This window comes from Giraffa tippelskirchi, chromosome 2, assembly GCF_054371585.1.
Source record: "Giraffa tippelskirchi isolate mGirTip1 chromosome 2, T2T-mGirTip1v1.2.pri, whole genome shotgun sequence".
Lineage (NCBI taxonomy): Eukaryota > Metazoa > Chordata > Mammalia > Artiodactyla > Giraffidae > Giraffa > Giraffa tippelskirchi.
The window spans coordinates 135,707,786-135,723,364 of NC_137276.1; the positions used below are offsets into that span (position 1 = coordinate 135,707,786).

A 15,579-nucleotide genomic window follows, 5' to 3' on the forward strand; every position below is an offset into this window, starting at 1 on the left:
ATTACTGTATATGTAGAAAATACTAAAAAAAAAATCACAAAATTCTACTGGAATTAACTAAGTGGATTTAGTAAATTTGTAGACTAGGAAATCAATTTACAGTAAAATCTACAAAATACTACTGAATAATTAAAGCAGGCTTGGGCAAAGGGCAAACTACCCTGCTTTCATGATTTGTAAGGCTCAGATTTGTTCAAGAGATAATTCTCCCTAAAGTGATTTATAGATTTAATGTTATCCCAAACAAAATCTCATCAGGCTTTTTATAGAAACTCACTAGCTTATTCTCAATTCATATACATAAAAACTGACATTAAAAAACAAATATAAAGTTTAAAATAAAAAATAATAAAGCTAAGGACTTGCAGTACATTATTGTTATACTATAATCAGGGCAGCATGGTATTGCTACAATCATAGACAGTAAATGTGTAAGTTATTGGAATGGAAAGAGTCTTCGCACGGGCTCAGACAGCAACCCACACATATACGGATTCAATTTAATTTAATTAAAATGCCAAAGTAATTCAGTGTGAAAAGTATGGTCTTCCCAACAAAAGACAAACATGACACAAATAAAAAGTAAGAGCTAAAAGCAGAAACTTCTAAAAGAAAACTTGGGGAAAATACATGTGACCTTTGGTTAGCAAATATTTCTTTGATAAAACACAAAATACACAAATCTTAGAAAAAATGATAAACTAGACTTTGTAAAAATTAATAATTTTTGGCCATCTGAGGACTATTCAGAAAACGAAGAGAGGGACAGACAAGAACAGATTTTCTTTCTTCTGACACGGCCAGGTTCTCTGTTCTGAAGCGTGGCATGCGCTGCACACACCTCATTTCCGCAGGAAAGACTAGAGGGTGAAACTGCCTGCGTGAGGCGCATGCGCTCAGCGCACCAGGCGGCTGGGGCCATGGCGTGCTTCTCGTCATTTCCTAGGGGGGATTCTGGGATCACAGTTTTCTCGTAAATGCTGCCCCTCACTCCCACCCCTCCCATATTTGGTTTCCAGCATGGGGAGGCAGGGTTCCTCTGTGGCCGCCTGATGGGGAAATGGTGCGGACTGGCACCCCGACAGCTTGGAGCCTCGCTGACCTCCAAGCCGCACGGCTGGCTTCACCTGGACACCCAGTGCCAGTCGGCCCAGTGGCTCCTGTTCCTGCTCAGCAGCTTGGCTGGGCTCAGCCGCTCCAGTTGTTCCAAGCGCTCCAGTTCTTCATGACATTTGGACTCAACTGCGTGAGCATCATCTTGGAGATCTGCCTGAGAAGGGGCAGTGTGAGGTGTGTCCAGGACGCCAGGGCTTTCTTATTAGTGGTTGGGGTCTGTGTCCTGGGACCACCGGACATCCTGAACCATAGTTTACCTGCAGGGAAGAAGGGGCGATGGCTTCTGCCATCCTGCGGTAACCCTGTCCACCCCCACCTACCCCCGCATGGAGCGCCACACTGAAGTTACCAGGCCAGAGGAGGCAGGCTCAGGGGAGCACCCACCTCCTATCCACCCTTGTTCTGTGGCGGCCCCGCCACATGACCTGATGCAGAGGCACCCCAAGGGGCAGATGCTGCAGACCCCTGGGTGGTTAGGGGAGGAGGTGGGGCCACGTGGGTCCCAGAAAGACCAGGGATAGGGTGCCATTTCTTTCTGCTGCTTGGCAACCACCTATGTGCCAATCCAAGCTAAGCTTCCTCCTGGGCAAGGTCACTTTTGTAAGCTTTTTCCCATGGTAACTACAGGATTGGTTCCTATCCTATTTCCAGAAGGGCCTGAGGGTCAGGAATAGCACCCAGACACCTCCTACTCCAATGGGGCTGGCTTTGCATTCAGCAGGTCCTGTCAGCTGGCCTGGGAAATATCAACCCTCTATGAATCATGATGCACTGAATTTTTCCTTTATCACAACCTGTTTGTCTGCTTCTCAAAATCTACAGCCATCACTTACCATGTTTTATGCTGAGCCTAGGCAGCAGCACTAGGCCATGATGTACAGGAAATGGTACATCATGGGAGATGGTACAGGAAATGATACAGGAAATGGGAGATGGTACAGGAAAGCATGGTCTAGCTAGGAACTTAAGGACCTACAGGCTTTTCCTAGTTAGACCTAAGAGCTGTTCTGGAAAGCTGTCCTGTGGGAGATGCAGCTGTCCCCTATCCTGTGCTGTCTAGCCTTGTCATACCAGTGTGAGCAGCACTGTGCTTTCTTCTGATATCAGTGCTGGAGAAGCATATCCTGACCATCCCCCATTCCTGGAAGTGGAGTCAATGTCTGGGACCCCAGCTAAATCTGTCTCCAGCATTCCCCACATGCACTTCCCTTGCCCTGTCCCCCCGACACATGCTTCATTATAAATATTACTTCCTTTCCAGAAATTCCAAGGAAACAAGACCCACTTATTTACCAGGGATCCATTTTGGGTTGGAAGGCAAGTCTCAACTCCTCCAGGGAGGCACACTGTGGTCACCCTGGCTAGGAACTAAACCAGGCCCAAAGACTGGCCCTGCTGGGAAGGAGCTTGGTAAGTAGAAGGCATCTGTTAATCAGAACCTAAAGCATGTAGCTGTCTTGGGTGCGGGTGCTGGGAGGCATAGTCAGGACTCTACACTTTCCACTTGTAGCACTGTCCAGTTATCAGGCTGACCCGCACTTCTTGTGCAGAGAATCTGTGTGGAGCTCAGCTCAGTATCAGGTGCAGGGTCTCTTACCCACCCCTCTCCAGCCTTTCCCTCAGGTGCACCCATCTACCAACTCAGCCACCCCTCTGTGAACCTGGCAAGTCATTCAATCTCTCAAAGCCTCTAAGCCCCAGTTTTTTCATCTGTAAAATGTATAAATATAGGGGAGTCATGGAGGTCAGCCTCTGGCCCTCATGCCTATAGTCTTAATAATCACTGCTTATTTCAGGAGCTACAGAATGTGGACGACAAGCCACTAAAACATACCCAGCCAGTGCTCAACGCACTACACTCACCATGAGGTCTTTAGCTTGACTTGTTAAAACACATCATTGTAACACCTAAGAAAATTTCCAAGAAATGTACACACACATAAAGAAAAAAGAGAGAAGGAAATCAAAACAAAATACTACTAAAAAATCAAGACGAAAGCAGTGATGGAGAAAATGTGGGACAAGAAGGTATAAAACATATAGAAAACAAATAGCAAAATGGCATAAGTACTTTCTTATCAGTAATTATTGAGCTGGCCAAAAAGTTTGTTTGAGTTTCAGAAAAACCCAAACTTTTTGGCCCACCCAATACTTTAAAATAGATGAATTTAGTTTTGCCAATTAAAAAGCAGAGATTGACAGAAAGGTAAAGACATGATCCAACAACATACTGTCTATAAAAGATTCATTTTAGACTAATAAAGTTGGGTGAAAAGGTGCAAAAATAGCCCATGGAAATTCGTAATCTAAAGAGAGTTGGGGTGGCTATACTAATATCAGACAAAATACACTGTAAATGAGGAACAAGAGCACTATATATTGATGAGTCCATTCATGAAGAAGATGTAACAGTTATCAACATATATGCACCAAACAGCAGAAACGCAAAATATACAAAGCAAGTATTTATGTAATTAATGGGAGGAATAGAGAATAGTTCTATAATGAGCTGGAGACTTCAATATTCCACTTTCAATAATGAATAGAGCATCTAGAGAAAAGATCAATAAGCAGATAGATGACTTGAACCACACTGTAACTAGATCAAAAAACATAAGAACACTACTTATGTATTTATTGAAGTATGGTTGATATACAATATTGTGTTTCAGGTATACAGAAAAATAATTAGTGATACATATAATTTTTCAGATTCTTCTCCTTTATAGGTTATCACAACCTGTATGTTGAATATAGTTCCTTCTGCTATACAGTAGGACTGTGCATGCCTGCTGAGTTGCTTCAGCTGTGTCTGACTCTGTGCGACCCTATGGACTATAGCCCACCAGGCTCCTCTGTCCATGGGATTCTCCAGGCAAGAATACTGGAGTGGGTTGCCATTCCCTCCTCTAGGGAATTGAACCCTGGTCTCTTATGTCTCCTGCATTGACAGGTGGGTTCTTTACCACTAGTGCCACCTGGGAAGCCCCAGGAACTTGTTTATCTATTCTGTAAATCATAGTTTGCATCTGCTAATACCAAACTCCTAATTTATATCTCGCTTCCTCTTTTGTAGCCATAAGTTTGTTTCCTATGTCTGTGATTATATTTCCATTTTGAAAATGTTTATTTGTATTATTTTTTAGTTTCCACATATAAGCGATATTATATTTGTCTTTGTCTGACTTACTTCACTCAGTATGACAATTTCTGTGTCCACTCATTTGGCTACAGATGACAATATTTCATTCTTTTTATGGCTGAGTAATATTCCATTCCATATGTTTCCGTATCACATCTTCTTTATCCATTCATCTGTCAATGGACACTTGGGTGGCTTCTATGTCTTGTCTGTTGTAAATAGTGCTACTGTGAAAATTGGGGTGTAGGTATCCCTCAAAGCTCAGTTGGTAAAGAATCTGCCTGCAATGCAGGAGGCCCTGGTACAATTCCTGGGCTGGGAAGATTATCTGAGGAAGGGATAAGCTGCCCTCTGCAGTGTTCTTGGGCTTCCCTTGTGGCTCAGCTGATAAAGAATCCACCTGCAGTGCAGGAGACCTGGGTTCGATCCCTGGGTTGGGAAGATCCCCCGGAGAAGGGAAAGGCTACTCACTCTAGTGTTCTGGCCTGGAGAATTCCATGGACTGTACAGTCTATAGGGTCGCAAAGAGTCACATACGACTGAGTGACTTTCACTTTCACATCTTTGATTTAGAGTTTTTATCTTTTCTGAATATATGCCCAAGCAGTACTACTGCTGGATCATATGATAGCTCTATTTATAGGTTTTTAAAGAACCTCCATTCCCTGATGGATCAGTGGTAAAGAATCCACCTGCAATGCAGGAAACCACCTGCAATGAAGGAGATGTGGGTTTGATCCCTGGGTTGGGAAAATCCCCTGGAGATGGAAATGGCAACCTACTCCGGTATTTTTGCCTGGAAAATTCCATGGACTGAGGATCCTGGTGGACTATTGTACATGAAGTAGAAAGATTCCAATACAACTTAGTGACTAAACCACACCACCACCATACTGTTCTCCATAGCGGCTGTACCAATTTACATTCCCACTGACAGTATAAGAGGATTCCCTTTTTCTGCATCCTCTCCAGCATTTATTTGTAGAATTTTGATGATAACTCTTTTGACTTGTGTGAGGTGATACCTTATTGTGGTTTTGGTTTGCATTTCTCCAGAATTTTACTCCTAGGTATTTACCCAAGAAAATGAAAACTATACCCACACGAACTAAGACTTTTATGCAAATGTTCATAGCAACTCTTTCATTCTCATTTTTTTTTCTCTTTCCCTTCACACCCACTTTCTGCCTTCAGCCAGCCACCAGAAATTTTTAGAGTTTCTCAGTCCATATTTCATCTGGCATAAAGTTCTGTGGTTCTGCTAGGTGCTGGGTTGTGGATCTGGGTTCCCGTCTGGGCAAGCTTGGTGGGAGAATTCATCATCTAGAGATAACCATCTTCATTTTAGCCTTGAATCTTTCCTAAATCTCCATCATGGGTTTCAATTTTAAAGAAACTTCATGCTTTTAACACCTGGTCTTGTGTGCATAGGGGTGTGTGTGTAACGCGTGTGCACTGAGGTGGCATAAAGGGGAGCAGTCTTGCATCACAAATCTGTATTTTGTAAATCAGATTTGCACTTTGTAAATCACTAAAAATTAATATATTTTCTTTTTACCCTCTAAAACGTGTCTCCTGTCCTTTTTGTAGGTGTGAATTTATATACACTATTAATATTTTATTATTATCATAGTGAGTTTTTCAGGAAGGAACATAATGAGTGTATCTAATCTTCCATTTTTACCTTGTAGCATTTTGTTAATATTCCACCTTTTTCTTCAAGGCCATGCATTTATGTCTAAGTACCGCATTGATTGTGCTTCCCCGGTGGCTCAGTGGTAAAGAACTCACCTGTCAATGTAAAAGACACAGGTTCAATCCCTGGGTCAGGAAGATCCCCCTGGAGAAGGAAATGGCAATCCATTCCAGTATTCTTGCCTGGAAAATCCCATGGACAAAGAGCCTGGCAGGCTATAGTCCATGGGGTTGCAAAATAATCAGATATGACAACAACTAAACAACAACAATAACTGCATTGGTTATATCCAAGTTTAAACATGTAGAGCTTTTCTTATTTTTCTCTCATAAATACCTATTTTAATATGGTTTATTTGATCCATGAAGTATTTAGAAGTGTATAGATGCAACATTTTATGAAATATGGATATTTCATTGTACATTTTAGTTACTGATACTTAATTTTTAACTTGACAGAATACCAGGGCTATGTTATCCAATCTTTGTTATTTATGACTTCCATTTTGTAACTATTGTGTGTGCATTTGAGAAAAAAAATACGAGTATTGTCTAATTATTGAATACAGAAATCTATGTATATCACCTGGTCATGTGTTTCTCAAATTACCTATATCCCTAAACTGTACACTTCATTCAATATTTTCTGAAACAAATCTGTTAGATTTTTCACTTTGATGATTTGAATATCTAATTCTTTTGCAGTGTTTCAAATTTTGTTTTACATATGTAGAGAATGTACTGTGAAGTAAGTATAGGTACAAGATTTTTGCATGTTGTTTATCTTATTTATTTTGCCAACATGTAAGAGCTCTATTCCTAATAATTATTTTAATATAGAGTCTATATTGTCATTTATGTCTTTTGCTTTTGTTTCTTCATTTTCACATTTCTTTAGTAGAACCTTTTCCTGTACCTTCATGTTACATATTTTTTGTAGAGGTATTGCTCATAAATAACATATCTGGATTTTTTTCTGTCCAACTTGAAAAACTATAAATATAACTGTTGATTTTACAAGTTTCACATATTTGTATTTTAATTTTTTGTTAATTTTATTTTTCTATTTATTTTTGTTTCCCCTTTTTCCCTGCCCTTTAGTTGATTGTTTACTCTTTTCACCTGTCATTTTTCTGTTTAACATCCCTATATTTTAATTCTGTTATATGTGTCTTTGGTATAAAGCACCTATGTCTCTCAGTGGTTACTGTAACTTGTCAACAGATCTGTTCCCTAAAGATTCTGGATTTATTGAAAAGTTACAGTAACCACTCAGAGACTTAGACTTCTTTTACTGAAGACACTGCCTTGAAAAACCAAAGTGAATGCAATGTTCTCCAAAGTGAAATTTCTAAATAAGTAAGGAAGCCTTTTTAAATGATTTGGATCTATTTTAAGCAGCTTCTTACTGTTACATAGTAAAACTTCTTTTCTCTTCCTCCTTTCAGGATACGCAAGATTTAGGACACAACAATATTGGTATCCTAACATAAAAAAAAAACAAACTATTTTCAAGAGGTAGATTTAAATCCTGTCTTAACTAATTAAATGTATATCTATTGAGCATATTGAACTATGTGCTTGTAACAATGCCAGATTCAATGACTAGAACAAAATACATGAGAAAATCTTTGCTTTTGAGGAATCGACAGGATATTGGAGATACAGACTAGTAATTAAATATTCAGGGAAGTATGGTAAGTGGAATATGAATTCATCCAATTCAATGTGAGTGGTTAAGTTAAAGTTTTAATAGTGGAGCAGTCCACTTCCACAAGACTAGTTCAGGATATGGGCTGCACGAGGAAAAAAAACAAAAACAGGCAACTTTTTCTGTCAGACTTGAGACCCAGGGAACTTCTTCCATCAGAGTATATAATTATTGAAGATAAAGAGGTTTATGTTTTGCAACATTTTTTAAATGGAAAATGAGCAAATGTTTTGAAAGAATTACATCAAGAAATACAAGTTTGGGCATTATTTTTAGAGCTGATAGCTACATTTACTGCTTTTCCTCTGTGATCCTATGGCTTCTTGGGAACCTCTTTAACTTAGATATTGAAACAGTCCCATTACATGTCTTTCCCATTAAACTATCAACTTAGCACAGTTATCAGTATATAAGAAAATCATAAAATATAGAACTGTTCGGCTCAGTTCAGTTCAGTTGCTCAATCGTGTCTGACTCTTTGCGACCCCATGAATTGCAGCACGCCAGGCCTCTCTGTCCATCACCAACTCCCGGAGTCCACCCAAACCCATGTCCATCGAGTCGGTGATGCCATCCAACCATCTCATCTTCTGTCGTCCCCTTCTCCTCCCGCCCCCAATCCTACCCAGCATTAGGGTCTTTTCCAATGAGTCAACTCTTCGCATGAGGTGGCCAAAGTATTGGAGTTTCAGCTTCAACATCAGTCCTTCCAATGAACACCCAGGATTGATCTCTTTTAGGATGGATTGATTGGATCTCCTTGCAGTCCAAGGGACTCTCAAGAGTCTTCTCCAACACCACAGTTCAAAAGCATCAATTCTGCGGCACTCAGCTTTCTTCACCATCCAACTCTCACATCCATAAATGACCACTGCAAAAACCACAGCCTTGACTAGATGGACTTTTGTTGGCAAAGTAATGTCTCTGCTTTTAAATATGCTATCTAGGTTGGCCATAACCTTCCTTCCAAGGAGTAAGCATCTTTTAATTTCATGGCTGCAATCACCATCAGCAGTGATTTTGGAGCCCAAAAAAATAAAGTCCGACACTGTTTCCACTATTTCCCCATCCATTTCCCATGAAGTGATGGGACCAGATGCCATGATCTTAGTTTTCTGAATGTTGAGCTTTAAGCCAACTTTTTCACTCTCCTCTTTCACTTTCATCAAGAGGCTCTTTAGTTCTCTTCACTTTCTGCAACAAGGGTGGTGTCATCTGCATATCTGAGGTTATTGATATTTCTCCCGGCAATCTTGATTCCAGCTTGTGTTTCTTCCAGCCCAGCATTTCTCATGATGTACTCTGCATATAAGTTAAATAAGCAGGGTGACAATATACAACCTTGACATACTCCTTTTCCTGTTTGGAACCATTCTGTTCCATGTCCAGTTCTAACTGTTGCTTCCTGACCTGCATACAGGTTTCTCAAGAGACAGGTCAGATGGTCTGGTATTCCCATCTCTTTCAGAATTTTCCACAGTTTATTGTGATCCACACAGTCAAAGGCTTTGGCATAGTCAATAAAGCAGAAATAGATGTTTTTCTGGAACTCTCTTGCTTTTTTGATGATCCAGCGGATATTGGCAATTTGATCTCTGGTTCCTCTGCCTTTTCTAAAACCAGCTTGAACATCTGGAAGTTCATGGTTCACATATTGCTGAAGCCTGGCTTGGAGAATTTTGAGCATTACTTTACTATAGAACTGTAGCAGTCGCCAAATACTTTGAACTGAATCAAATTGCTGAACTTAGCGGGAAAAGGGCAAAAAATAAAAATAAATACACCCCAGTTCATATCTGAGACAAAATTGTATGGACAAAAATATATAGCATATATAATTAGACTAACTTTTTCAATTTAAACATTATTATCTAATCTTTACTTTCTATCATATATAAACACTTGCTTGCTCAGTAATTGTGCTCAGTCACTTTGGTCTTGTCAGACTCTTTGCAACTCTATGGACTGTAGCTCTCCAGGCTTCTCTGTCCATGGAATTCTCCAGGCAAGAATACCAAAGTGGGTTACCCTGCGCCCTCCTCCAGGCTCAGTGATTAACTGGAGGTGTGTTTTAAATTATTTCAAAGATTCTGAATGAAGAAAGAATGGATGCACTGAATTTGCTTCCTTTACAATTTCAGTGGCCACAGTTAATTCTTAATGACTCAGACACTACAGCTTCTAGTATTAAGGTTTAGGACACTTTTAAGGCAGTCTATTACAACATAAGGATATATAGTTTTCTATTTTAATTATATTACAAATCATAAGTTGTATTAAAGTTATTTTGGTTTTACATGTGTGTTAGTTCTTTTTAGAGATATCTTAGTGTTTGGAATGAGAATATTTGAATTCAAGTCTTTGATATGACATTTATGCCCAGACTGATAACAAGTCATTTTATCATTTTGAACCACAATTTCCCATTCTACAAAATTCGGGCAAAAGTATGTGATATGCAAAAGTGCCTTTCAACTATAAGTTATTGTTTTAAATGAAGTACATTAAAATGTTATGCATGCTCTTCAAATTACTCAAAATTTGTTGTTATGCTGAAAAGAGGAGATATGTTTTCTTTACAATGTTTTTATGCAGGATATAATGCTAACTAATTGTAAGAGTAAAACCACAGTCATGTATATTTGAAATCAAATATCTGGTAAAACCAAAAGTCACCACCAGCCCCAAAACCAAATAAGTAAATGTAAATATTGGTAGACTGAATTTCATTTATAAAAGGGAAAGAACATGGAGAACAGCAAAAAACAAATAGCAACATTATTGGATAAAAGTTTAAAACTTGGATGCATTATTGGATTTAGCTCAGAGCATTTTTTAAAACTTTATTTTATTATGTTTTCTTTGTTGTAAATACCACATAACTTTAGCACCCTCTTCAGGATCCACCTTTTCCCAAGAATGGCCACTCTTCTTCATATATATGTCCCAAGAGAGAAAGCAAGTAATCATCCTGTAACTATATAAAGAGTAGCAATTCTGAATTCTCTTATGAATAATAGAAAAAAATGAAAATGTATGGAATTTACAAAAAAAATCAAACCTGCAAAAGCTCCAGCAACCAAATGATATTTATCACCTAGAAATATTCTTGATATATAAAAAAAGAACAAGGTGTTTAAATTTTGAGGAAAGGCATTTACTACCCAGAATTAAATCAGCTTTATAACTTGCAAGCTGCTTTAATCTGTCACAGGAGGGGAGAATGATGGTTATATATTATAGGTAGTTAAAGGTGTGGTTTTTAAAAACAATTATTTGAGTTAGGATGAACCTAAGAATGTAAAATAGTCTTATGACCCATCCCATCCATTATGTTTGGAATAATAGTCCTAGACAATTATATGGCATAACAATAAATAGTCTCTTAAGTTAACAGATTTAAAAGTGTATTTTTCATCATCAAGATCACTAACTAGCACTTAGTGGAAGTTTAACTCTAATGGATATTGACCCTGTAAAGAATGACATTTAAATACAGAATGCTTTGCCACAAGATAGACATTATAGTCAGCCATGTTAAATGGAATGATTTTGTCTCACACAGGTTTTCATTTTCAGTGATCATTAATATATGTGTATTAGTTGCTCAGTCATGTCCAATTCTATGCGACCCCATGGACTATAGGCTGCCAAGCTCCTCTGTACATGGAATTTTCCAGGTAAGAATATAGGAGTGGGTTGCCATTTTTTTCCTGCAGGGGATCTTCTGGACTCAGGGATCAAACCCAGGTATCCTGTGATGCAAGTGGACTCTTTACCATTTGAGCCACCAGGAGGTAGAATACAGCAGTGCACATGTTCAATATAAATATATCCAAGAATGGTAGGAACCAGGATTTTATACAACTGTCCAGTAAACTACAAAATATTAAGATAAAAGTAATTAAATCACTGGAGACTCGAAGAATGCATCTGGGCACTGATAGCATTCACTGGATCCCTTGGTCCTGGACTCTGCAAACTGATCACCGCCAACTGACAAGATAACCCTCTTCATGAACACCAGTGGCAGGAAACATATACTCAGGGCCCTTTTGCCCCAAGTGACTCTGATATTATCCTGCACCCTGAAGAATGATCCATTGTAAAGAAGCTCTTAATCTCTTAGTTGTTCTGTGATCCATAATGATGTCTTCAACCAAGGTAGTTATAGTTGCTCATGCCATAACCATGTCCTGCTTAATTATCTGTTGTGTTCTGAAGGCTAAAATAAACATTGCCAACATCTATTGAGTACTGGGCTCCAACGACTGTGCTAAGATTTTTAATTTGTATTCGTTGATTCAACAGTGGGGCTTCCCTGGTGACTCAGATGGTAAAGCATCTGTCTATAATGCAGGAGACCCAAGTTTGATCCCTGGGCCAGAAAGATCCCCTAGATTCAAAAATAAAAATGAATGTGTGAACTAAATATCATCACTATCTGCATTCTACAGATGAGAGAATGATACATAAAATTTAAGATTCTTGATAAAGAAAATAAAGAGTAGAAGCTATAATTCAGGATTCAAATCCAAGAAGTTGGATTCTTGACCCAGCAATGCTAAAACTTCATAGGATTTCAGTTAAACCCACAATAACATGAAATGACAATGTCCCTAAATTTTATCCTCAGGGTACTGAATCCCCAGACCCCTTATGCCAGTTCTAAGTTGAAAATTTTAGTAAAATAACACATCTAATTTTCTAACTGAAGCTCTCCCTTATAAATAAAGATACATTGAAATACCATAAAGGACAGCTTCTTTAACAACATGTCTACAACTGCATTCCCTAGCATTATTTATTTTTTAATTATTCGTTTGTTGCTTCTACTGTAACAACATTTCATTTGTTGATTCTACTGCTGGGCTGGATGAAGCACAAGCTGGAATGAAGATTGCCGGGAGAAATATCAATAACCTCAGATATGCAGATGACACCACCCTTATGGCAGAAAGCGAAGAAGCTCTAAAGAGCCTCTTGATGAAAGTGAAAGAGGAGAGTGAACAAGTTGGCTTAAAACTCAACATTCAAAAAACTAAGATCATGCATCCGGTCCCATCACTTCATGGCAAATAGATGGGAAAACAATGGAAACAATGACAGACTATTTTTGGGGGCTCCAAAATCACTGCAGATGGTGACTTCAGCCATGAAATTAAAAGACACTTGCTCCTTGGAAGAAAAGCTATGACTGACCTAGACAGCATATTAAAATGTAGAGACATTACTTTGCTGACAAGTCCATCTATCAAAGCTATGGTTTTTCCAGTAGTCAGGTATGGATGTAAAAGTTGGACTATAAAGAAAGCTGAGTGCCGAAGAATTGATGCTTTTGATCTGTAGTGTTGGAGAAGACTCCCTTGGACTGCAAGGAGATCAACCCAGTCAATCCTAAAGGAAATCAGTCCTGAATATCCATTCGAAGGACTGATGCTGAAGCTGAAACTCCAATACTTTGGCCACCTGATGTGAAGAACAGACTCATTTGAAAAGACCCTGATGCTGGGAAAAATTGAAGGTGGGAGGAGAAGGGGATGACAGAGGATGAGATGGTTGGATGGCATCAACGACTCAATGTGCATGAGTTTGGGTAAACTCTGGGAGTTGGTGATGGACAGGGAACCCTGGCATGCTGCAGTCCATGGGATCGCAAAGAGTTGGACATGACTGAGCAAATGAACTGAACTGAACTGTAACAAAGAGGCCTCCATTTTTTGATAAAATACAAATCCTTCCCACTTCTTTTTCACAATTTAACAGATGAGCTTAACTGAATTTATGAATCAAGTGAAAGGTCACTCTTTCAAATATTTTTTCAAGTCCAATGGGAGAGCAGAGAATGGACAAAGCTTACCCCTACTCGTCTCTCTCCATGATACATGGTTTCTCTCATTTTTCTCATTTGTTCTACTGTACTAGCCTGGTGTATAAGGGATAGGATTTTTTCCCACTAAGATAGGAGAAGGGTCAAGGATGGCTACCAGTGCAATCTATTCTAGAAAGTCAGTTTTAAATATGATAGAAAGGATGTTCCTCACAGAGCATTGTCATCACTGAGATTAAGACTCAGTCCCCATATCCAGAAAAGAAGCAGGCTGAGTGAAGCAACAGGGATCTATGTGGAGGACTGTTAGACATCCTGAATTCTATCCGAGTCATAAAAATATTTTGGAGGAATTAAGGTAACAGCTTAAAGAGGGAGTACTGTTTCAGATCTGCATCGTTAAAACCGTCAAACTGTAGAAAAGAGCAGTTGTTTTTTTTTATTTAATTTTTCATGGTTTAAACAGATATGCAAAACAGCTTTAATTGTTTTAAGCATTTTATAAACACCATCTACCTTTGTTTTTATGTTTCCTTTACTATTTTTACAGGTGTGTGAGAATTCTATCTTATCTGTTCTTCAGTACCTTGCCAATGCTTTCATTATTTGTTTATATAACTTAATCATGTAAATTTTCAGTAGAGCCGCACAAATTGATACATTTCTCTCAATGCACATATCCACCCATCCATCAATCCATCAATTAATTCATTCTATCAGTAAAAGTTAGACACTTATTATGTTTTAGACACCATCATAGGTAAGCAGACATAGTGAGTAAAAGACATAGCATCTTTATGTTCCGGGAGGTTACATTCAAGAGCATTTGATGTTAAACAAAGAAACAATAAATAATTACAGTTATGATGGAAGAGCTATGTTGGGAAAAATCCACTGAATATAGATGTTTATTTTAGGATTTCTAAGGAAAATCTGTTAAGAAAAAAATTGAAAAATTATAAGAAAGCATAAGTTTTGAAAGAGAAAAAAATATTACAGGGGGAAACCTGAAGACCCTAGAGTAAGAAAAGATATTGTATGTTCAATAAACTGAGAGACAAATGTAAAACAAGAATCCATTATTCTCACTAGCTATATAAAGACTGTCTCCACCTAAAACTATCAAAAGTAAACATCCGGCCAGCAGGAGAGTAATAGCTCTCTTTTCCAAGATGCTTCTGAAAAGAGTCAACATCTGCACTAAGAGTTATTGTTGTGAATATTGGAGATAGAAGAGAAACAGAAACACAGAAGGAGAGAGCTCAACCCTTGTAGAGATGGCTCATTTACATCATTGAGGAGTGGCCACTTTAAACAGTAATCATGTTTGCCAGAGTCTCCAAGACTTGACTTTTCCACTGCTTTCCCAGACATCCCTACATATATCCTATAGTAGACACAAAAGAGGTCAGGGAAAGAAGAAAACTAGAGCCTAGAATCGAAAACCAGGTCTGTTAAATATGCAGACGTCAAACTGTAGACGTTAAAATGCAGGTCACATCAGACGTTAAAATGCAGGTCTATCACATCAAATTTCTATTCATTCAATTCTAGGACTGCATCTTGCCTCTGATGATTTTACATTCTTTGCACAGGATCCTTATCAGTAAATATTCTGGGTAGTCTCTCATAATGCTGCATTCCAAACCTTCCTCCTTGATTTGTTGCCTCAACTTCTGTCATATCTGCAAACTCATGTTATTCCCTGAATCCGATTTTAATTACCATGTAATACTTTTTACTCTTTTCTTATTTCTCTCTTCATGCCCCCCTCCTTTACTCCTCATTATTTTCTTCTGTCCTTCATTCCTTTTTAACCATAAACATTTACTACATTAAAAATACATCGAGTCCTTGTGGTATTAAAAGGCAACCACCAGTTGCCTTTTCAAACTGTGAAGCAGCTCTTCTTCTTACTTAAATATTTCCTTCTCCAACACCTCCCTTTGATGAGAATCACTAGCATGAGGTGTCTGGGTTACGCTGCTTATAGAGTCTCAATTTATTTTAGGTGTGGACATTATCGACATTGGAATTTTATTATTCTTGTGTTTTCATGTTTTACTTGTCAGGATAGAGCCAACA

General features: G+C 38.5%; 1 protein-coding gene across 9 annotated transcripts in view; it reads left to right on the forward strand.

Annotated features, from left to right (window-relative positions):
• The first annotated feature begins 898 nt into the window (after nt 1-898).
• The window catches only part of LOC145522953 (uncharacterized), a 252,008-nt gene continuing 237,327 nt past the window's right edge, over nt 899-15,579 (forward strand). For all 9 annotated transcript variants that reach the window (XM_081532337.1, XM_081532397.1, XM_081532376.1 and 6 more), the window contains exons 1-2: nt 899-1,290; nt 2,378-2,526. In XM_081532337.1, coding sequence (XP_081388463.1) covers nt 1,061-1,290; nt 2,378-2,526 — 379 coding nt within the window. In that variant the 5' untranslated portion in view covers nt 899-1,060. The remainder of the gene's footprint in view (nt 1,291-2,377; nt 2,527-15,579) is intronic.